The sequence below is a fragment of the Ceratotherium simum genome, chromosome 4 (genome assembly GCF_057802395.1).
Source record: "Ceratotherium simum simum isolate JZ-2026a chromosome 4, ASM5780239v1, whole genome shotgun sequence".
NCBI classification, from domain to species: Eukaryota; Metazoa; Chordata; class Mammalia; order Perissodactyla; family Rhinocerotidae; genus Ceratotherium; species Ceratotherium simum.
The window spans coordinates 40,554,334-40,577,540 of record NC_141903.1 but is presented as its reverse complement, the minus strand read 5'-3'; the positions used below and the strand labels follow the sequence as shown (position 1 = coordinate 40,577,540).

The window sequence follows — 23,207 nt, the reverse complement described above, 5'->3', positions numbered from 1 at the left end:
TAATCTTCCCTTGTTTATAGTCAATGCATTTGTTTTAAGGCATAATTTCATTCCTATTATCTCTCTGCCTCTTTCTACTCCTTACCCTCAATAGGAATGCTTAAATCCTTGCCTCAAAACTTCATTATTCTCCATGAAGCTAATATACCAGTTAAAACTCACAATTACGGGCCGGCCCCGTGACTTGGTGGTTAAGTGCGCGCGCTCCAATGCTGGTGGCCTGGGTTCGGATCCCGGGCGCGCACCAAGGCACCACTTCTCCGTCCATCCTGGGGCCGAGTCCCACATGCAGCAACTAGAGGGATGTGCAGCTATGACATACAACTATCTACTGGGGCTTTGGGGGGAAAAAATAAATAAATAAAATCTTTTAAAAAAAAGAAAAAAACTCACAATTACTTATTAACTCTATTCTGCTAAGCAGCTGTCCTCATTGGTATTATTATTTTTCCTGGTTGATTTGTAAGCTTTGTTACATTGTTTAATTTCTCTAACTATGGGAGAAACAAGGATAGTAAACCACCATTAATCATCTCCCAGCATTTATAGAACACTTAGATCTTTGGTCCTTCAAACGTGTCTTTATTTTGTCATCTGGTATATAACTTGATCCTTCTCATGGTGGTGTTTAGATTTTTACATCGCTATCACTATATGTAGAAAGAGTGTTCAGATCTATTTCACTGATTAGGAAACAGGCTAGAAAGATCAAATGACTTTGCCGTGGTCAGGTAATTAATTTCTCAAAAGTTTTAGGTGAGGATATAGCCACAATTTAATAGATGTGTGTGACTTCTTAAAAGATATTTTTCAAAGAATAATTAACAGTAAATTTGCTAATTCTGTATGAAGATATTCTTTTAACAACTGATATTTGCAAAGTTTTATATGTAATTTGTTAAATATCTTTTTTTTTGGATGGGGGGGTGGTTTTTTGTTACAGAAATCATTCCAGACTGGGACAAATGCACGTCTAGATGAACGCATCTTTGCTATGTGTCAAGTAAAAAATCAGCCCTTGGTTTACCTTATGCTCACAACTCATCCCAGTTTGTATAGAGTTGACAATCTCTCAGATGAGGTAAGATTGATTTGCTTTTTAGTGGCTTTTACTTGAAGGTTTATAAGCCTAATTATATTGAATCCATTGCAGAAATGAGGAAAGGTTTGTTTTTTAAAGCTTTTAATTTTATTCCTTTGCTGGGTCTGTGTAAAGAAATTTTGGTTTTGGGAAGCTTCTGAAACAGTGCCTAAAACCGATTTGTTTAAGTTGCCTAAGACAAATCTCCAGAGCAGATCTAAGTAAATGAAGAGATTGTCAAATTGACCTGAGCAACCTATGATTTATTTATTTAAACAAATTGATCTGAAAGGGGTATCATGAAAATGAAATTACATCTGAGCACCCCAGGTCAATGTTTAGTGTAGCAGTGTACTTGAATTAAAGAAAAAATATTTATCTAAGTTATAACATTATTTGCCCTTGAAGTTAAAGTCACAGCATGAAAATGTTAAATCATAATCTTTCTTTCCGAAATTGTGATCAAGTTAGGATATATATGTTGGAAGTAATATTTTACTTAAAAACCTTTCAAAGTGTAAAGAATTTAAGATATCTTGCATATATATATATATGAGAAATTGCCTATGAGATTTGAGGTAAGTTTTTAGCAAACAAAAACTGTTGATACATTATTAGTTTATATTACAAAAATAACAACTCATGATCAATCCTGTGTCTGATGAGTTCAAGTAACTGGGCCTACCTTTTTTTCACATTAAAAAATGGCAAATTAACATAAAGATACAAATGCAATATATTGTATGTCTATAATATGGAAACCACCAAAAAGAAAAAGAAATCTCTCATAATATTTACATCCAAAGACAAGCAAGCACTATTAGCATATCAGTGGTGTATTTATCACGACTCTTTTGGTTGCAAGTAAGCTTAGGAAGAAAGTGGACTGATAGGGCATTCAAAAACAAACCTTAGGAAAGGCGAGGCTAGAGCTTGACTCAGATATAGCTCAGATTCGAAGACTTTCATTGCTTTGCGTCATTCTTTCAGATCAGCCTTCCCTACAAGACTAGAAAACAAAGCCACTGATAGCTTCCCTTCTTTACTACCAGAGAAAGACAAGGCTCTCTTTCCTTCTTTCACATTAGAAAACCTCTAGAAGAAATTTCTTTTTTTTTTTTTTTAAAGATTTTATTTATTTTATTTTTTCCCCCCAAAGCCCCAGTGGATAGTTGTGTGTCGTAGCTGCACATCCTTCTAGTTGCTGTATGTGGGACTCGGCCTCAGGATGAACGGAGAAGTGGTGCCTCGATGCGCACCCGGGATCCGAACCCGGGCCGCCAGCATCGCAGCGCATGCACTTAACCACCAAGCCACAGGGCCGGCCCTAGAAGAAATTTCTGATTGGGTAAATTTGGGATCTCTCCTGCTCCCCGTGTGCCATAAGGCCAGAGGTGTTAAGGTACTGAGATTAATAGTCCCTGATGGAGCTAAAGCCTCATCACGGGAGGGGGAATACCTGTTAGTAGGTCAGTATTTTATTTACTTCTTCCCTTATATAAGGTTTAATTGAGTACGTAAGTTAAGCACTTAAATTTATTTTTGGTTAAAAATGAATAGTTACGAATATTTAAGGGGTGTGTGTGTGTTTTCAGATAACAGTATAATAGTCAATTCTAAACGAGAAACTGCCTTTTCTGGCCTTAATAAATAAATGTCAAATTAGAGAGAAGTATTAAAATCTCATTTGCATAAGGCTTTTATTTCTCCCTCAGGATGTGCACATGACCTAAGCCATACAATACAGCCGTTATTATTAACTAAATTCTGGACTTTATTTGGATCTCACTAATGTCATTTATCTGTTCAGGATGCATGGGTATTGATTGCATTTACTACATTAATTTTTAAAATAATAATTAAGATCTGAAGTTAATTTGTCTTTTTGGGATTCACAGTGGCTTTGTTTAGATAAGTAATAAATATTTCTTGATCTTCTTTATATTTAAATATGAATAATTGTGATTTACCTAAGTAAGGCCCAGAGGCTCAGAGGTAATAGTCATTAAAAATTTTTTTTTGTTTAATTGTGATTCCATGTTACTGGTATCTAAAAGCTTTAATCTTTTGCTTAATTCCTCAGGGAGCACTCAACATCAATGACCGCACCATACCTCAGCCGCCTGTTCTTCAGCTTTCAGTGGAGAAGTTGAGCAGGGATGGAGCTTTCCTCATGGACGCAGGCTCTGTGAGTAATCTGACTGATCTGGATCCTTCTCTCTGCATACTACTATACCTTCATTCCCCTTAATCTCTTTCTTCATGAACAGATTATATGCTATATAATCTATGTATTTTTCTATTAGCCACCTTCTCCCTCCATAGCCTCCTTCCATGCCAGGCACAACATGTCTTATCATGGTAAATAGTAGTTTCTGTTAGTTCAGTTGAAAGCTGTACAATCTCACTAAACTTACACATCATTTTGATCTTTTAAAACATACTCAGTGGTAAAGTTGAGTCAACAGCTCACTGTTATGCTACGTATCAAAATAATTTTCTCTCTGTCCTCAGGTACTGATGCTTTGGGTTGGAAAAAATTGTGGACAGAATTTTCTCAGCCAAGTTCTAGGAGTTCAAAACTATGCATTAATTCCACAGACTATGGTAAGATTGTCTTATTATAGTGATTGTAGTAGATTTAAAGGGCATTTCAAATGTGGCCAAAACATGAATATCCCAGTTTGAAAGCATAGCATAATACTAAAAGCTTTTCCAAAAAAGAAAGTGTTCCCACAGATTCTTTCTCTTCCAATTGAAAATAATCATTTTATGTTTTAAAAGCATTCTTCAGGTTATTTTATATCATTGACTTATCTGTTCTTATGTGTCTATGACAGTATACTATTTTAGGGAGAAAGTAATGAATTTAGTTAATGGCAAAAAAATAGTTTTCTGCAGTTGGCATTAGTGTTATGGCTTTTTGTTTTCTGTGTTTTGTGTTTTTGACAGGCGATTTCATTGTTCTTTGGCAGGGTCCTTTTAACTGATGCTTTGGAGTAAAAACTAAACTACTAACTGCCACACAAGCAAATGACTTGTAATCGGTGTCAGCTGGATTAATACTAATTAGTGGAGAAAGTAAAGTACTCTCTATCACTAGCTCTGTGACCTTGGAGAAGTCACTAATAGCCTCATTTGTAAAATAAGAATGCTGTTGCTTATGGAGGAGTAATTGAAGTAATCCATAAGAAAGCATTTGTTAAAATTTATAGCATTTGGATAGTTTTGAATTTTAAACTTAGAATTAATTATAACATGGTCTTATTTAGTGTCAGATTTTTTAGTCCCTACTATCAGTTTGTCGCCGACTTTGGAATATGTGTTTTATGTTAGCATTTTTTCATATTAAAGGGTTTAACTCCATTCATAAAAGTGATTAGGAAATTCATGTATTGAAAAGACATATGGGTCAGGATTATAGCTAGGATAAGCACTAGCTTTCAGGCTTTGAGTAAAACTACTGGTCTGGATGACTAGGCATTTTAAGTAACGAGGAGATAAGAAATTGTCATATTTGTAATAACTGCCTGAATGAATCAGTTGATTCTAGATGTCATAATAAAATGAAGAGGTAAGATGTTCTTCTAGATAGGGCTCTGCAAACTGTGCCCAAGGGAGCTTGCCAGCTGTTTTTGTAAATAAAGTTTTATTGGAATATAGCTGTGTCCATTCACTTATATATTGTCTATGGCTACTTTAATGAAACAATGGCAGAGTTGACTAGTTGCAACAGAGACCAAATGACCTGCAAGCCTCAAGTATTTACTCTCTGGCCCTTTAAGAAGTTTGCCTACCCCTCACTAGAAAATTGTGGTATGGAGACTCTTAGGCCCCTCCCCAGACCTCCTAAATCAATATCTGCGGGTCAGCAAGATATCCAGGTGATTAACGTACATGCTAAAGTTTGAAAAGCACTGTAGATGATATGTTACATATGATTAAGTTAGATATTGTTGGTTTTTGTTTAACAGACAGACCTTCCAGAACTTGATACACCAGAATCTGCCAGAACAATAGCTTTCATCTCTTGGCTTAGAGATCAGAGACCATTTTTCCCAATACTTTATGTAATAAGGTAAGTTGAATTTTTCATTTTCTAATTGTGAAACAATTTGGCCTTGCAAGGACCTGTTTTGAGTCATAGATATATGTGACCTATTGCTTAAGCAAACCCTTTAGAAGAATATAGAAGGGGCCGGCCCTGTGGCTTAGTGGTTAAGTCCACACGCTCTGCTACTGGCAGCCCAGGTTCGGATCCCGGGCGTGCACCAACACACCGCTTGTCAGGCCATGCTGAGGTGGCGTCCCACATACAGCAACTAGAAAGATGTGCAACTATGATGTACAACTATCTACTGGGGCTTTGTGGGGAAAAAAAAGGAGGAGGATTGGCAATAGATGTTAGCTCAGGGCCAGTCTTCCTCAGCAAAAAGAGGAGGATTGGCATGGATGTTAGCTCAGGGTTGATCTTCCTCACAAAAAGAAAAAAAGAATATAGAAAAAATAAAGAAAAAGAGTTTTCAATAAATAGTACTAAATGATACTTTATATCTAGTTATTAGTAAAAAAATATGTCAAAAGCCTCATGACAAATCCACTGTTTATTTTACTATTACATTTTATCTAATGTACATAAATATTTTTGTCTTTTATTCCTAAGGGATGATAGTCCAATGAAAGCAAGCTTCCTTCAAAACATGGTAGAAGACAGAACAGAATCTGCACTATCATACTATGAATTTCTCTTGCATATACAACAGCAAGTGAATAAATGAACAAATGAAGAGACTTGACTTAGTTAATTCTAAGGAAAGTCACGATAATTCAGAACACCTGAGAATGTGTAATACCTTCCTTTTCTATTAGATTTGCGGACTAATGTGATGATTATATGTTCTCACTGTGATTTCAACAAACTATAGCAAATAAAGGACCACAGCAGAGAATCAAACATGCAACTCTGAAATACTGTATTTTTCCAATCAAAAAATATATATATATATAATCAGATACCTTTTTTCCTTCGCTGCCAATTATGTTTGAGTTGTTATGGATTGAAATAAGATGAGACAATATTGCAAAGGCAAAGTACCTTTTGTAAAATAAAGACTTCTGTGTTCCAAATGTATATTTCTCACTTTTTTTCCTGAATTTTTGGCTGCTACATTTAAAACCTCACAAGACTAAGTGTTGCAGGGAAGTTACAAATCCATTGATAATGATCTTTTTAAAATCAAAAAATTAAAGAAGTAAATAGTATGTAGAAAAACTAAAATCCATTCCCCACACCTGTTCTTTTTTTCTTTTTTAAGGAAGAAAAAGGATCATCATGTTAAATAAAACTAGAATAAACTAACTCTAGTCTAGCTTGAGAAGAATATGAAATAATACAGTCAAGCTTTAAAATTTGTCAGTATTCTCTATACTTGAAGAACGAAGTCACTTTGATTTGAAGTGAAAACTATAAGTAGTTTTCTGATTTGATTGCAGAAGACTTGGACATACTATCTTACTCTGCAGTGAAAAGAATCTGAGCTGTCTTCATAAATATGTTGGGACTGGCGATGATAATAGGGAGATAAGAAACTTTAGTTTTCTTGATCCTTTAAGTGGGTTTTGTTTGGTACATTTCTGCTCTGTGATGTATAATAAAAGTGTTATATTGGTGAAATGAGGATGAATGAAAGAAATTAAAAGTTTCTTAAATGCTGTCTCAAATGCATCAGTAACATTTTTCTAAGGAGTTTAGTAATTAAATTGGAAGCCGCTCATAAAATATTTATTCATGGATATTAAAACTTATTAAAGCATGAATGCTGCTGTTAGATTTGGTGGACATTAAGATCACACAAATCCAATATATTGAAGTTATGAAAGAAACTTGATTTCTGGACATGCTCAAGAGACTGCTTTTTTTGATTCAACCAGAGAAATATTCAAGTCAAAACCATTAAGTGATTTTTGTTTACAAATAGGTAAATTATACATCTGTATATTTCAAGTGCTGTGATAGAATATCTGTCAAAGAGTTTCGCCCAGTTTTCACAGATGCATCTTGTCTTGTATGAACTTCTTAAAGTAAAAGATGTTCATGTGTAACACTTGATGAAAAGATTTTTCTTTGTTTTAATGGGTTAGAAAAATGTGTTTACAATCTTGGTCTAATGTGATCACCAATGAAATAGTAACTTTCAGGTTTACATAAATATGAGCTGACTTTAACTGAGTTGCTTTGGGATAGGGAAGAAGCGAGTCCCACTAGAGTATGAACTACTGCTTGCCAGCCAGATCTGAATAATTGTTTGTGTCTTATAAAAATATCATCTCCCTTAAGCAGTGTTAAGGTTTATTTTCAGTATGCAAGTGGTACATAGAACTGGAAATTTTCTTGAAAGCTGCTTCATTTATTAGGAAGCAATTTTCAAATTGTAGCAAATTAAAATAAATGTATATTTTCCCCTCTTTTAAAGAAACAGAGTCATTATTATGCACTGATGTTTCTTAAAATAACTAAAATTCTCTTCTTAATGTGAATTTTAAATGTTGATGTTTGTAGGTCTTTCTTAATAGCAGTAGAGAATCTTCCAGAGAGAAAAGTTTGTGCTTCTAGGGACAATAATCTTCCTTGTGCCTCACTTCATCCCTAAGTGGGTATGACTCTTGTTATTACCACATGCTTTGTTAGTATATTTCACAAATTTACTTTAAAAAATTATTTTAGATATTGTGTAACATGTGCAATCTAGAATAATTTTATAATAGCCAGGTCATAAAAAACATAACTTTAGTTAGGATTCACAATATTTGTTCTCCAGATGAGGGAATGAATGAACTTTTTGGAGATATTGATGTTAAGCAATTATTTTTTGCAAAATTGAATATTTTTTAGTTTTTTTTTTTTTTTTTTTTTTTTTGGCAGTAGGGTACTACCTGCTATCTCATCTTGTATTTCTTTTTGATGTAAAGCAACTGATATTTACACTATGCCATATTTTTTTTATTGTAGTTGTAAATTATGAAAGATCCTTGAATTTTCTACAGATCTACAACTACTAAAGTAACAGACAAGGGCAATCTTGGTATTTAAATCTGAGCGTGGCAGTTCTACCATAAAAAAGTACTCTATTTTTCTAATTTCTAGGATTTTTAAAATAACATTTCTGTAAGTCTGACATATTAATATTCACTCAAGCCTACCATTTATTTTAGTTTGCATATATTTCATTGTTTTAATTTAATGTATTGAGTCTAATAGACTGTTTTACAATAATTAGAGTAAAAGATTTATTGCTTCTAATCAAAGATACATAACACTTATTATCTAGGGGACCACCAAATGTGATTTCAAGATTTTGTTAACTATTACAAATATAATCCTTATATAGAAATTTTAATTTTGTAAAGTAGTGTATAATATTGTAACATTAAATTCTTGTTCTCAAATTCAAATATGTATTGATCTTCAATGTGCTGTGTTAAATCTTGTTTCTCTGAAATGTTAGAGACAAGATTTGTCTTCCTTTTTACAGTTTGTAACTTTCACTGTTTTATTCCTGTAAAAAAAAAAGTCATTTGTAATCCATGCAAATAATTGTTTGAACTGTGCTAACTTATCAATTTGGCTATTCAATAAAGTTAATTGAAAGAGCTTACATATAGTGACTAGTTATTCAAAGTGATAGGAATAACTTGCCAATCACTGAGTGAGTGGTGCTATGTTGTACGTCCAAGTTAAGGCATGGGAAACTGTTGCTGAAGGTGCTTTAAATCGAAGTCAGTGTCTGGGAGGTCATAAACTGAATTCTTGATGCTCACTCCTCAAGGATAGCTGGGTTTAAAATTCTAGATCAAAAGTTTTTTTTTGTTCTCAATATGTTTGAGATACATTCCATTGTTTTCTGGACCCTTTTGTTACTGATAACGTGCCTATTGTCAGTCTAATTGTTGTTCACTTGAAGATAATCTGTTAGCTTTTTTTTTATTGATGTCGTAATAGTTTATAACATTGTGACCTTTTAGTTGTACATTGTCAGTCACCATATAAATGCATCGCTTCACCCCTTGTGCCCACTCCCCAACCCCCTTCCCCCTGGTAACCACCAAATTGTTCTCTCTGTCCGTGTGTTAATTTATCCACATATGAGTGAAATCACGCAGTGTTTGTCGTTTAGGTTATAAATTTCTGTGCCTTCAGGATTGATTTCTAGGTGCTTGCCATTTTCCTTCTGGTCTGGAGATTTAATATATTTTTGCATACTGCTTGAGGGTGTGGGCTTATTTTTCCTGATTCTGAAAATATCTGGTCACAGCTTACACCTGCTGCCACTAGGTGGGGGTCAAGATCTGTGTATTCTGAGCCAGTTGTGCTGGTGTGCAGGGTGGGAGGGAGGGGCTCTTTCACCTGCCCGATCTCGGGGGCTTCTCGCGCTTACTTCGATATCTGCATTCCTGGGGTGCTAGCTTGATGAAGGCACCCCCGCAACAATTCAGTCCCCTCCGTATGGGGCTCTCCCATAGGCTGTGAGAGAACTTGGAAAGCCATGGTTTTCCCAAGGAGGGCTGCCCCCACCCCCCTCTGAGAGCCGTGCTGACCTGGTCCCAGGGTGACTGTTGTTCCAGGAGGAGAGGAGTTCTCCTTACCTCCTTCCACTTCCTCTGGGATCCAGCACCTCCACCGTCAGACGTATGGCCATGTGGGTCTCTGAGACGTCTTTCATGTTGTGTAAACGTCCTCTGTTGGTATATGAATGCCCTTTTTGTTGTATCTTAGGTGGGGAGAGTCTACAGGGAAAGTTTACCTGCCATGTTGCTGACGTCCGGTGATCGATAATCTGTTAGCTTTTAAGATTTTTCTTTTATGCTTAATATTCTATAGTTTTACTAGTCTGAGTTTGTTGTTCATCCTACTTGTTTTCCAGAGCATACTTTAAAGATGCTTGTCTCTCTTCAATTCTGGAAAATTCCCAGCTATTTTATTTTTTAAAATTTTGTTTTTTAAATTGAGGTATAATTGACATATAAAGCTACTTTCTGTTAAAATATTTGCTTTGCTGTCATTTCCTCTAATCTTTTTATTTTATAATAATTTTATTTTTTGTGTGTGTGTGTGAGGAAGATCAGCCCTGAGCTAACATCCATGCCAATCCTCCTCTTTTTGCTGAGGAAGACTGGCCCTGGGCTAACATCTGTGCCTATCTTCCTCTACTTTATATGGGATGCTGCCACAGCATGGGCTGACAAGTGGTGCATCGGTGCATACCCGAGATCCCAACCTGGCCGCTAGCAGTGGAGGGCGCACACTTAACCGCTACTCCACGGGGCCAGCCCCTCGTTTTTTTTTTTTTTAGGAAGATTGGCCCTGAGCTAACATCTGTTGCCAATCTTCCTCTTTTTTTTTTTTACCTTTTTTCTCCCCAAAGCCCCAGTACATAGTTGTATATCCTAGTTGTAGGTCCTTCTAGTTCTTCTATGTGGGATGCCGCCTCAGCAAGGCTGGATGAGCAGTGTGTAGATCCATGCCCAGGATCCGAACCGGCGAACCTTGGGCCACCGAAGCAGAATACATGAACTTAACCACTACGCCACTGGGCCGGCCCCTCCTCTATTCTTTTTTTACCCTCAAAATTCCTATTAGATGTATGTTTTCACTAATTCCTCTTGTGGCGGTGTCCAGTTTGGAATTTGATCTCATCTATTGAATTTTATATTTGCATAACTACATTTTTTATTTTCAAGATTGATTTTTTTTATATCCATCTGTTTTTGATTCATTTCTGCCTGTTTTTGTTCAATAATGTACTAAAACTGTTCTATAAAATTCTTTCTGGAGTGAATTCCAATTCCAATTTTTAATTTGGCTGGCAGAATTTATTTATTTTTATTTATTTATTTATTTTTTTGTGAGGAGGACTAGCCCTGAGCTAACATCCTATGCCAATCCTCCCCCTTTTTTCTTGAGGAAGAGTGGCCCTGGGCTAACATCCAGTGCCAATCCTCCTCTTTTTGCTGAGGAAGTGGCCCTGGGCTAACATCCATGCCCATCTTCCTCCTCTTTATATGGGACGCCGCCACAGCATGGCTTACCAAGCTGTGCTTCGGTGCACGCCCAGATCGGAACCTGCAAACCCCGGGCCGCCGAAGCGGAAGGCGCGCACTTAACTGCTTGCGCCACCGTGCTGGCCCCATGGCTGGCAGAATTTAAATTTTCTATTTCTACACGTTTGTTAGAATTTGGGTTTGTAGGCTCATTTGAGTGAGAGGGTTTTTATTTTCATTTTAGCTCCTCTCTCTCTGTCCAAGCTTTCCCTCACCCTCTCCCTAAGAATGGGGGTTTTTTTAGTTGCATTTCCTGACCCCTTCGAAAAATCTAGGGCTCCTAGTGATGGTTCAGGCTCCTGTCCTGCAATGATTTTGGGATATCACCATTCCAGTTACCAACAGTGAAAAGTCTAGTTGTTGCTCTCTCTTCTGCCTCCCTGTTTATAAAGCTGAAGTCCACGGCTATGTGGGTCAATAGCAAATGATATTTTGAATATTTTTGTAGGGAGGGCTGACCTCAAGCAGTGAGTTTGGCCTGTTTGTCCCCATGTCTCATGTGGAGTGCCCCTTACCCCATAGAATGTGCTACCATTGCCTGCTTCTGGACCTGCAGCCCAACAATACCTGACTTCAGCTCCACAATGCTTTGTGTTTCTCATACTTTGATCTGCTGAGATGTTTCTCTTGTTTCTGAGTCCAGCTATTTCTTTTTCTCCCTTTATATTTATAACTGTTATTGTTATTGCTGTGTGGAGTAGAGAGGGGTCCAAGCATGAATTTAGTGCCTAAATTTAACCCCAGAAACTGAATTCTAGTTTTATCACTTATGACTCAATCTGTTCAGCTTTGTATCGTTTATCAATAAAGTATTAATATTAGCCTACCTAAACAACACAAGATCAAATAAAAATTACGCATAAAACTCATTGAAAATGCCAAGTTTTGACACTTCCTCTAAAAGAAAAGTTATTCAGGTAAGTTTAATGCAACTATTCAGGTAACTTTAATCTAGTGCTCTCAGTGGTAGGCTTGGGGCAAAGTGGTAAATTAAAAAAACGGGGGGGGCCGGCCCCGTGGCTTAGCGGTTAAGTGCGTGCGCTCCACTACTGGCAGCCCGGGTTGGGATCCTGGGTGCGCACCGATGCACAGCTTCTCTGGCCGTGCTGCATCGGCGTCCCACATACAGCAACTAGAAGGATGTGCAACTATGACATACAACTATCTACTGGGACTTTGGGGGAAAAAAAAAGATTGGGGCTGGCTCGGTGTCATAGTGGTTAAGTTTGCATGCTCCGCTTCTGTGGCCCGGGATTCGTGGGTTTGTTTCCTGGGCAAAGATTTACACACTGCTCATTGAGCCATGCTGTGGCGGCATCCCACATACAAAATAGTGGAAATTGGCATGGATGTTAGCTCAGGAACAATCTTCCTCAAGCAAAAAGAGGAAGATTGGCAACAGATGTTAGCCCAGGGTCACTATTCCTCACAAAAAAAAAAAAAAAAGATCGGGGCCAGCCTGGTGGCGTAATGGTTTAAGTTTGCGCACTCCAGGGCCGGCCCCGTGGCTTAGCGGTTAAGTGCACGCGCTCCGATGCTGGCGGCCCGGGTTCGGATCCTGGGCCCGCACCGACGCACTGCTTCTCTGGCCATGCTGAGGCTGCGTCCCACATACAGCAACTAGAAGGATGGGCAGCTATGACATACAACTATCTACTGGGGCTTTGGGGGGAAAAAAATAAATAAATAAAATTATATAAAAAAAAAAAGTTTGCGCACTCCACTTCAGCGGCCCATGGTTCGCAGGTTCGGATCCTGGGTGCAGACCTACACACCACTCATCAAGCCATGCTGTGGTGTCGTCCCACGTCCAAAATTGAGGAAGATGAACATAGATGTTAGCTCAGTGCCACTCTTCTTCAAGCAAAAAAAGAGGAAGATTGGCAATGGGTGTTCCTCACCAAAAAAAGAAAGCAAGAAAAGGGATAGCCTCCCTCCCTAGTGAGGGAGATAGAAATTAATACAAGAGTTACAGTAAGCACATCATTTATCAAACAATCACATATACCACTGAGAAGTACCAGGAAGTTTAATAAACTACAAAAACCCCAGAGGAAATGGTTCCCCAGAAATAAGTAAGCATGTAATATGAAATCTTGACACTTTTAATTTGTACCTGACTGAATGAGTCATCATACAACACGCCTATCTGAAGAACCATAATTTTCATTTGACTTCTGTAAACTCTCTCAAATGAAAAAAATCTTTTGTTTATCCTGGAATTGTATTTCTTCTTGACTCAACAAGACTGTATCTCATCAAGTTCTGCACATTTTTTACTACTTAATTATTTCAGTTGTAGAATTTTTTTAAGGCACAGTCTGTACAGAGCAATAGGTCTGTACAGATATGCAGGGGAAACTCTTCTAACAGTGCTTTAAAACTATCAACTAGGGCGTGTCCCTGGGATTTAGCTTTCATCCACTCAAGTGGGAAATGCAGTGTTTATACTTGAGCTCCTTATGTTGTTGAATCCAAAAGATACGTTGTCGTTTGGGGTTTTTTAACAATTTTTTCCCCAAACTTCTTTTCTGTCTGGGGCAGGGTCAGGCGACTAACAATTGTAGTTTTGTTTTGTTTTGGTTTTGTGAGGAAGACCATCCCTGAGCTAACATCCGATGCCAATCCTCCTCTTTTTGCTGAGGAAGACTGGCCCTGGGCTAACATCCGTGCCCATTTTCCTCTACTGTATATGGGACCCCACCACAGCATGGTTTGACAAGCAGTGCGTTGGTGCCTGCCACGCCCGGGGTTCCGAACAGCGGTTCCCCGCAGCGGAGCGCCCGCACCCAACCGCTTGCACCACTGGGCGAGCCCTTAACGATTATAGTATTTTATTACTTTCCGTCTAAGTGGGGTTTCACCCGCTTCCTGATTTTGAGCGTGATTGTGCAGCAGGCTTCATTACAGGGGGCTCACTAGGCTGCTTCACCCTCTGCAGCCTCAGGTTCAGTCCATAGTGCCCTTGCCCTCTCAGCAAGGGTTGATAGGGCACTCAACTCCTTCATACAGTTACTCATTCACTTAGTCATTACTGAGCGCCAGGGCTGTATTATGACTTGCGGGCCCTAGGCACTTAACTTACATGAGCTCCTTCGGACTGTGTTGGTATAAGGACGACTATAATCCAGGATGGATTCATTATTATATATTATTATTACATTTTTCTTCTGATTTAACAAGAAATTAAAACACATTTTTGGGCCCCTAAGACTGTCCTGAGCCCTCAACACCGCCTAATGGATGAGTCGGCCCTGCTGGGCGCTCACACTGTTCTAGGAGTTGCAGCCGTGAACAAAACAACTGCTTGTCTTCATGGAGCCGACGTTCTAGTTAGTGAGAGACAATAAACAAAATAAGTACATTTAGCTTGCGAGTCAGTTATAACTGTTAAGGAGAAAAATAAAGCAGATATGGAGAACAGGGAGAGTTGAGCGGGGGTGGCAATTTAAATAGAACGGACAGGGAAGGCTTCCCTGGTAAACACATGAGGAAAGACCTGAGGAAAGGCTAGAACAACCCAAGCGCGTACGTGGGAGAAGGGCGGTTGAGGAGGAGGAATCACCACAGAAAACAAATCCCAACCGCAACGCTCCTACAGCGTCGCTCCCGGAGTTACGGCCTATAAGCGAGGCCGCAGAAGGTCACTGGAAACAAGCGCCTGCTGCCGTATCCTCCATTTTGCTTCCTGGCAGTAGTCTGGGATGCTTATTCCTTACTCCCGTCCTTGTCCCGCTCGTGAGGCTGGGTGCCGGTTTTCTTCACCTCCGACTGAACAGCAGAGGAGCCCGGGAGCTTGGGAGGGGAGCAGCGAAAGCCAGCCGAGGGGGAAGGACCTGGCGCATCCGGCTCTGCCCTCATTCAAGATGGCGGCGCAAGCCTCGCGATTGGTCCCGTCGGGCGGCGCGCGTGCTTAGCCTACAGTCTCCGGCGGGAGGGGACGCGCGCTCCGCGGTCGGGCCTGGAGTCATCGGCGCCACCGCTGCCGCCACCAGCTCTACCGTCACCAGTCCTTGACTGCGGAGGGGAAGATGGAGCCAGTGACCGTCGCTATTGACAGCGGGGACCGGCCCGGAGCCCCGGCGGGCTCAGGCCTGTCGGCTTCCCAGCGTCGGGCCGAACTGCGGCGGAGAAAGCTGCTCATGAACTCGGAACAGCGCATCAACCGGATCATGGGCTTTCACAGGCCCGGGTGCGGCGCGGGTGAGGACCTCGGTTTCCCCGCAGGCTCCCGTCCACCCCTTTGAGTCTTCAGGATCATTCTTCCTTTCCCTCCTCCACTCGCTGGGACCCTCTTGGCTAAGCCCTGCTCTCTGACCTCCCCTCTCTCCCTGCTCCTTAGGTGTTGTCCCAAGTTCTCATTTCTTAAGCCCCGGACGTTTCTAGTCGCTTTCCTGAATTTTCTGGGGGTTTCGCCCTGAGGTTGTCCGCACCTCCACCGCGGGCTGCGAAGCCCTCGCTCCCGAGTCCCTCAGCCATGGTGCCGTCTGGCCCAGGTACCATGAGACAGCCGCTTCTGCCTTCCGCACCCACTCGCCTTTTTTGAAGGGCGGGCGTTTTATGCCCATTCAGACTGCTTTGCCTATTGTGCCCCGCAGGAAGATTGCTTTCCTTTCCTTTAGTTCCAAATGCTTTCCCTTCCAGCGCCTTCCCTAGCGTCTACCTTCTTCTGCCTGGCCCGCATGAGCTTGTCTTGCCTGAACTGCCCCCTAGTCCTTCCTACGTGGATCAGGGACTCTTATGGTCATTTCCTACTGTTTGTGTTCAGTGCTCTCAACACGGTCATCTATAGCCCTTATAAAACAGGTCAAAAAGATGGGAGCGACCATTCTTTATAGACCCAACAAGTGGGACGTGCCCACCGGAGGTCTTCTCTCCTAGTGTGCTGAGATCGGGGTGATTGATGTCAGGAACTGCATTTAACCCTCAAGAGAGTTCCTCATTTCCCCCCCAATGACATGTACAATGAGTTTCTTAAATTTTTTTTCACGTGAATATTTATTTAACAGTTAGTATGTGCTAGTGTTCTCTAAGTTTCCATTGAGTGTTGCCTTTAGTAATTGGCCTATAGTCACTGGTTGAAGCTCCTTAGATCTTGACCTCTGTTCTGTGGGGCTTTAGATATATAGCTCTGAACTTCTAGACAGTTCACAGGTTTGCGGCTGAAAACTACCAAGAGAGGTAAGAGCACTATTGCAGATTCTCTTAGAACTGGAGTTAGGAGACACATTTCTTCCTTTAATGATTAATAGCAGGATATTTATTCTTTCCCAAAGCATTGATTATCTTTCTCGAGGTACATTCTATATTTTGTTCTTTTGTTTTGAAAATTTTATCTGTCATTAAAGGTTTTGTTTTGTTTTAAACCAGAACAGCATCCTAAAACTGCTTAAGTACCTACTAATGGCTCCCTGACTACAGTACAAGGCTTACGTAAACAGAAGCTGAAGGATATGCCACACCCTATGCTGACAGGATTCTGGATTCAGAAGTATAATATTGAAATATAAATTTTAAAGGGCTTTAATAATTCTATATTTTTAACCAAATAAGCTAGAGCAGGCAGTGCAATCATATTTCTGGGCTATTATCCATGAAAATTTGGTCTTTACAAGCTTGCTTCATCCCTGACTATCTTTCTCAATTTGTCTCCTAGTCTTATGTGCTACCTCCAAAGTTTGGATTATATCTTCTGCAGGAATACTCTTTTTGGGTGATATATTTTGAGGGTGTAGAGGAACTGGTTTATTTTTGTCTGCAGAATCAGTGTTAATTTAGGTTCAGAAACTGCCGAGATCTAGCAGCAGCAGCATATTTTTTAATATTAATATGAAAGGTGTTTGCCAGTATGTAATACATAATTCTAAATTTCTTTTCTCAGAAGAAGAAAGTCAAACAAAATCAAAGCAGCAGGACAGTGATAAACTGAACTCTCTCACCATTCCTTCAGTTGCAAAGCGAGTAGTGCTGGGTGATTCGGTCAGTACAGGGACAACTGACCTGCAGAGCAGTGTGGCCGAGGTAAAGGGGACTCAGCTGGGAGACAAATTGGACTCTTTCATTAAACCACCTGAGTGCAGCAATGATGTAAGCCTTGAGCTCCGGCAGCGGAACAGAGGGGACCTGACAGCGGACACTGTTCAGAGGGGTTCTCGCCATGGCCTAGAACAGTATCTCTCCCGATTTGAAGAAGCAATGAAGCTCAGGAAACAGCTGATTAGTGAAAAACCCAATCAAGAGGATGGAAATACAACAGAAGAATTTGACTCTTTTCGAATATTTAGATTGGTGGGATGTGCTCTTCTTGCCTTTGGAGTCAGAGCTTTTGTTTGCAAATACTTGGTAAGAAACATAATGGAAAATGCAAATTGGTTATAATAATGAGTGCTGTTAATCCATAGAATTCATTGCCAATATTAACTTAATATTTACCAGATTCACGTGGCTATTTGGAGATGTATATTTAAGCTGCTATTCACCTTAGTTACAGAATGAGGTGTTCTGATTAAATACAGAGCCTAATAATATTGCTAAACTCTTTCTACATGCTAGGTACCATTTTAGGTACTTTATATATATTAATTTGCTTAATCCTTCTCCTTATGAACTAGGTATCATTTGAATCTGTGTTTTATAGATGAGGGAATGAAGACTCAGAGAGGTTAAGTTAAATCATTTGCCCAAAGTCACACAGCTACTGAGTGACAGCTGAGATTAAACCCAGAAGGTTTCATTCCAAAACCGAAGGGTATAAAGTACCTACATGTACTATATATTAATTACCACTTTTCAAATAATTTGAATCGTTAAAATGCAGTTCTTGTGGTCCTGAACATGGTGTAGTTTTTCTATGGTTCAGAAGGCATTTTAGCATTTTATAATGTTGTAGTATTATGGCAGTCCGTTTTTATTGTACTTTCACGTGCCAATGGCTATTTGTTGAAAGTTGGGATTTACTGGTCCTTTTGTTTTACAGTATGATGAGGAACGCAGAAAAGCATAGCTCATGATTCACTATCTTGCTCTTTGAGGTATTTCCATTCAGTAGACATTTTAAGAATACCTACCAAGTACCAGCCACTTAAGTAAATTTTTCAGATCATTAAGGTTTATATTATTAAGCAAAAAAGATTTTTAAAATCTATTTTTATGCAAATCTTTTCTTAAAGAAAATCTGTTTAATAGATTTGATTTTGTTTTTCCTGATGGTAAATTGTCATCATAGCTTTCAGCATTTAATGAGATATATAGTTGCTTGTTTCTCTTCTCTAAAGGGCTCTGTGCTTTCATGCTTTTCAAGTTATGTCCTATTTTTGTGTCTCATCTTTGTGTGAGGTTTTTTGGCTTTCTGGTTTTCTTTGCTATCACATTTTAAACTGTTATTTCTCATTGCTCTCACTGTACTTCTAGTAATGTTGGCTCCTTCACTCCCTTCATAATATTTTTAATTTTAAAAATAATGTAAATCAAGTATTATTTTGATCTTTTTTATTTTATTGTGTGAGAAGCAAGATAACCAAGCCATTTTATCTATGGTAAGAATAGCTCATCATTTGAGGGCCAGAGATTTAGCTATATAAGTTAATTCCTTGCCCCAAAGTTTGGGGGATGTTTGGCATCTCAACTACTGGGCCCTTTATGTGTGCTTTTAAATTGTCAGGTAATTACCTCTAGATGAGAGAGATGTTACTGCATGACATATTATACATCTATCACCATTGACTACTTTAAATCATTTCAAAGATAAGTTTTTATGAGAGAAGACATTTTGGGGGACATTAAAAGAATGTGACTTAACTTGAGAAACGTGTTTTATGATAAAGAAATCAAATCCCTTTATTTACTTCACCCTTCTGCAGAAATAAGACTGCTTTTAGCCACTAAAATTAAATGTTACAGTTTTTTTGCTTGGAATTTGATAGCTTGCTGTTAGTTTGATTTATTGTGATTATTTTGTGAATGATTATGTTGGAAATATATAATTTTATCTTCTATCTTCACAGTCCATATTTGCTCCATTTCTTACTTTACAACTTGCATACATGGGACTATACAAATATTTTCCCAAGGTAAATTAAATTTTTTTTCTAAATTATGGTGATGTATTTAGATTGATTAATGACTTAGATAATTTTAAGAACTTCTCAAAAATTAGCCATACTTATGGTCTGAATTAGTGGCCACCAAAGTGTGATTGGGCCACCAGTGCTGATCTTCAAACTATTTGCTTCATTTTGTAATGAGTTAAGTTCAGAATATGAGTAATTAGAAACTTTTATAGCAGTTTGACATTGCCATAACATTTTTATTGTATTTTACAAAAATGTTGGTCCACCATGGATGGGGGGAAAAACCTCATGACAGAGTCTGAATAGTACTTGTCTAAGAAAGTGTTCAATTTAATTACTTAGTAAATTCAGTAATACATTTTATCTATAATAAAGGAAATTAATTTTAAAATGTGTTCAGTTATCTTATTTTGCTCCTTACTGGACACTTAATAACAATACACTTTATCTTTAATGTTGAGGGCCTGATATTTGCGAGAAATATTTGGCCCAAATTGCAGAACAGAATCATGGGGTGTGTCCTTTGCCTGGTCTGCTTGCCTACAGATGTATACATAGTTATATGGGACTTGGCTTGGCTGGCATAGAAGATAACCTTACTTGTGTGATTGAATTTTGTGTGAGTTTTTTGCTAAAAAATGGCTACTTGGCTGTTTGCTTAGTCATTTGTAATGCACTGATAGACCTCATGTGTGTTTTTAATGGATTTGAAACATTTATATTTTTGAGGGGTCAAATACACAAAGTGAAAGAGTAAAGAAAGAAATGTAATTTTATTAATTTTTTTATGATACAGATGTATATTTATTGACTTACCCCAAAAGTGTAATTTTAATTAAAGCATTTGTTTAGAAATTTATTCTTGAAACATTCATTGTAGTTTTGCAGTAGCAAAAGTTTGGAAACAACCTAAATATTCACTAATAAGTGACTAGTTAAAAAAATTTACAGGACCAGCCCCGTGGCTTAGCGGTTAAGTGCGCGCGCTCTGTTACTGGCAGCCTGGGTTCAGATCCCGGGCACGGACCGATGCACCACTTCTCTGGCCATGCTGAGGCCGCGTCCCACATACAGCAACTGGAAGGATGTGCAACTATGGCATGCAACTATCTACTGGGGCTTTAGAGGAAAAAAAAGGGAGGAGGATTGGCAATAGATGTTAGCGCAGAGCTGGTCTTCCTTAGCAAAAAGAGGCGGATTAGCATGGATGTTAGCTCAGGGCTGATCTTCCTCACACAGACACACAAAAAAATTGCAGCATGTCCATTCAGAATGATGAAGCTCTCCATGTACTGTTAGTGGTAAGCTCGCCAATAAATATTGAGAGAAAAAACCAAAATACAGAATAAGATCTATAGTATACTCTTTTTTGTGTGTGAAAAGGAGGAAAATAATATATATTTGATTTTTCTTGTATATGTGTAAAGAAACTCTGGAAGAATATTACGTGGAACTTTTAACATTTGTTATTTGTGATAGGAGTGTGTAAAGGTTACTAGGTAAATGGGAGAGAGAAAAGAGATTGGAGAATACTGTATACTTTTCTCTCAACAAAACATTTTGTTATAACTGTTTTTAAACACACAGAAAAGTTGAAAGAATTGTGCAGTGAACACCCGTTTATACTTACCACTTAGATTCTATAATTTACATTTCATTATATTTATTATGTATCCATCCAATTTTCTATCCATTTTCAGTACATCTTTTTTTCTTGATGTATTTCAAAGTATGATGTACATGTACACATTAGTATACCTTACCCCTACACATTTCAGCTTACATATCATTAACTACAATTCAGTGTTTGTTTATGGTTCTTTTCCTTAAGGTAAAATTTTCATACAGTGAAATGCTCAAGTCTTTATATCATTTAATGAGTTTTTGACAACCTGTGAAACCTAAATCCTTTCAAAGTTTACAACACTACTGTCAAGAAGTTCCGTCATGCCCCTTTCCAGGCAGCCCCAGCCCCTATACCCTGAAGGTCTGATTTTCTTTTTGTCACTGTAGATTAGTTTTGCCTATTTTACTAGTTCATATAAATGGGATCATGTCTGTACATACTTTTTTTGTACAAGGCTTCTTTCATTCTGCATAATATTTTTGAGATTCATCCATGTTGTTGCGTATATCAGCAGTTCATTCCCTTTTTTTTGCTGAGTAATATTCTATTGTGTGAATATATCCATTTATTTAATCTCCTGTTGATAGACATCTTAGTTGTTTCCAGTCTTGGGTTATTATGACTAAAGCAGCTAAGAACTGTCTTGTATGAGTCTTTTTGTGAACATAGGCTTTGATTTCTCAAATTAGCCCTGAGCTAACATTTGTTGCCAATGCTCCTCTTTTTGCTGAGGAAGATTTGCCCTGGGCTAACATCCTTGCCCACCTTCCTCTACTTTATATGTGGGATGCCTGCCGCAGCATGGCTTGATAAGCAGTACACAGGTCCACACCCGGGATCTGAACTCATGAACCCTGGGCCACCAAAGTGGAGTGCGTGAACCCAACCACTATGCCATTGGGCTGGCCCCAATATTGCTCATTCTTGAGGACCTGTTTTTAATTCCGCTTCCTTCTGAAATCCTTCCCTGTGCTTTATTTATACATAAAAGCCTGAACTAATTTCTGTCTCCTTTGAGCCGCCATGCCACACATTATCCATGTCATTCATTTAGCAGTCTTTTATATCCTGTCTAGTAATGTTTATCCTGTTTTTGTCTTATGCTGTTGTATATATCTTAAATTGTTATTTGTCTTGCTTCCAAGATAAGACTTTTTTTAACGTTTGATAGCAAAAACGGCCTTTTCCCTACTGTCTAGCAGTTTGCTGCTTTACATATTATATCCTCAGTAAATGTCTGCTGATATATTATTGATTGATGTTTTGAAACTTCATTAACAGTTTTGAAATCAGTTAGGCAAAAATATACTGATAATGTTTTTATAGAGCTTAAGGAGTCTTCTGAAAGCTGTAAGATTTATTTAAGTCTTTTTCTATACAGAGTGAAAAGAAGATAAAGACAACAGTACTAACAGCTGCACTTCTGTTATCTGGAATTCCTGCTGAAGTGATAAATCGATCGATGGATACCTATAGCAAAATGGGCGAAGTTTTCACAGATCTCTGTGTCTACTTTTTCACTTTTATCTTTTGTCATGAACTGCTTGATTATTGGGGCTGTGAAGTACCATGAAGCCTGCAGAACTCAGAAGGAGAAGCTTAAAAAAAACAATTTCTCTTCTATATTGCAATGTCTTTAAAGAGGCAAATCAGTTTACACCTTTATGTAATTCTTTTACTTTATAGGGGTTGTAAAGCTACTTGATTAGGATTGGAATGGCAGGTTCCCTGATTTAAAAGGGTTGAGTTTGTATTAATAATGATGTGAAGAATAGAATACCATTGTCATTAATTGATTTTTCTTGTTTAATTAGAATCGCTAGTCCTACGCCTTTCCCTAACTTCTCAGATTTGTAATTATTCTTTTGGGGGCTGACCTAGTGCTTTTAGGAGAGCAGGTGAATGTGGTCTCAGCCAGCCCCAATGACTGTATCTTGTGTTTGTGTTGTTCTGTCTTAAGAAATGGAGCCATCTTAAAAATAAAATGAAAGAAACTGAATTGTCTAATGTTAAGTCTGCACATTTTAACTTATAAGAGCTGAATAAGGTAGCCAATTTTATCTTTTCTTGTTGAGTCAGTATCTTAATTTTTATTCCAGTGCAAATATTTAGTGGAAGAAATTATTAAGATTCATACGTGTGGGGCCGGCCCGGTGGCGCAAGCGGTTAAGTGCGCGCGCTCCGCTGCGGCGGCCCGGGGTTCGCTGGTTCGGATCCCGGGCGCGCACCGACGCACTGCTTGGCAAGCCATGCTGTGGCGGCGTCCCATATAAAGTGGAGGAAGATGGGCACAGATGTTAGCCCAGGGCCGTCTTCCTCAGCAAAAAAAGAG

At 38.6% G+C, this 23,207-nt stretch overlaps 2 protein-coding genes across 2 annotated transcripts in view; both read left to right on the top strand.

Annotated features, from left to right (window-relative positions):
* SEC24A (SEC24 homolog A, COPII component) overlaps positions 1-8,736 on the top strand; it is a 70,719-nt gene extending 61,983 nt beyond the window's left edge. Inside the window, exons 19-23 of the mRNA XM_004420188.3 lie at positions 944-1,081; positions 3,165-3,269; positions 3,596-3,688; positions 5,056-5,159; positions 5,745-8,736. Coding sequence (XP_004420245.1) covers positions 944-1,081; positions 3,165-3,269; positions 3,596-3,688; positions 5,056-5,159; positions 5,745-5,859 — 555 coding nt within the window. The 3' untranslated portion in view covers positions 5,860-8,736. The remainder of the gene's footprint in view (positions 1-943; positions 1,082-3,164; positions 3,270-3,595; positions 3,689-5,055; positions 5,160-5,744) is intronic.
* A 6,371-nt stretch (positions 8,737-15,107) lies between these two features.
* On the top strand, positions 15,108-22,874 carry CAMLG (calcium modulating ligand). The gene is made up of 4 exons (XM_004420187.3): positions 15,108-15,382; positions 17,061-17,521; positions 19,183-19,248; positions 22,257-22,874. The coding sequence occupies exons 1-4, from the start codon at positions 15,211-15,213 to the stop codon at positions 22,446-22,448; spliced, it is 891 nt and encodes a 296-aa protein (XP_004420244.1). The 5' UTR covers positions 15,108-15,210; the 3' UTR covers positions 22,449-22,874.
* Positions 22,875-23,207: the final 333 nt, after the last annotated feature.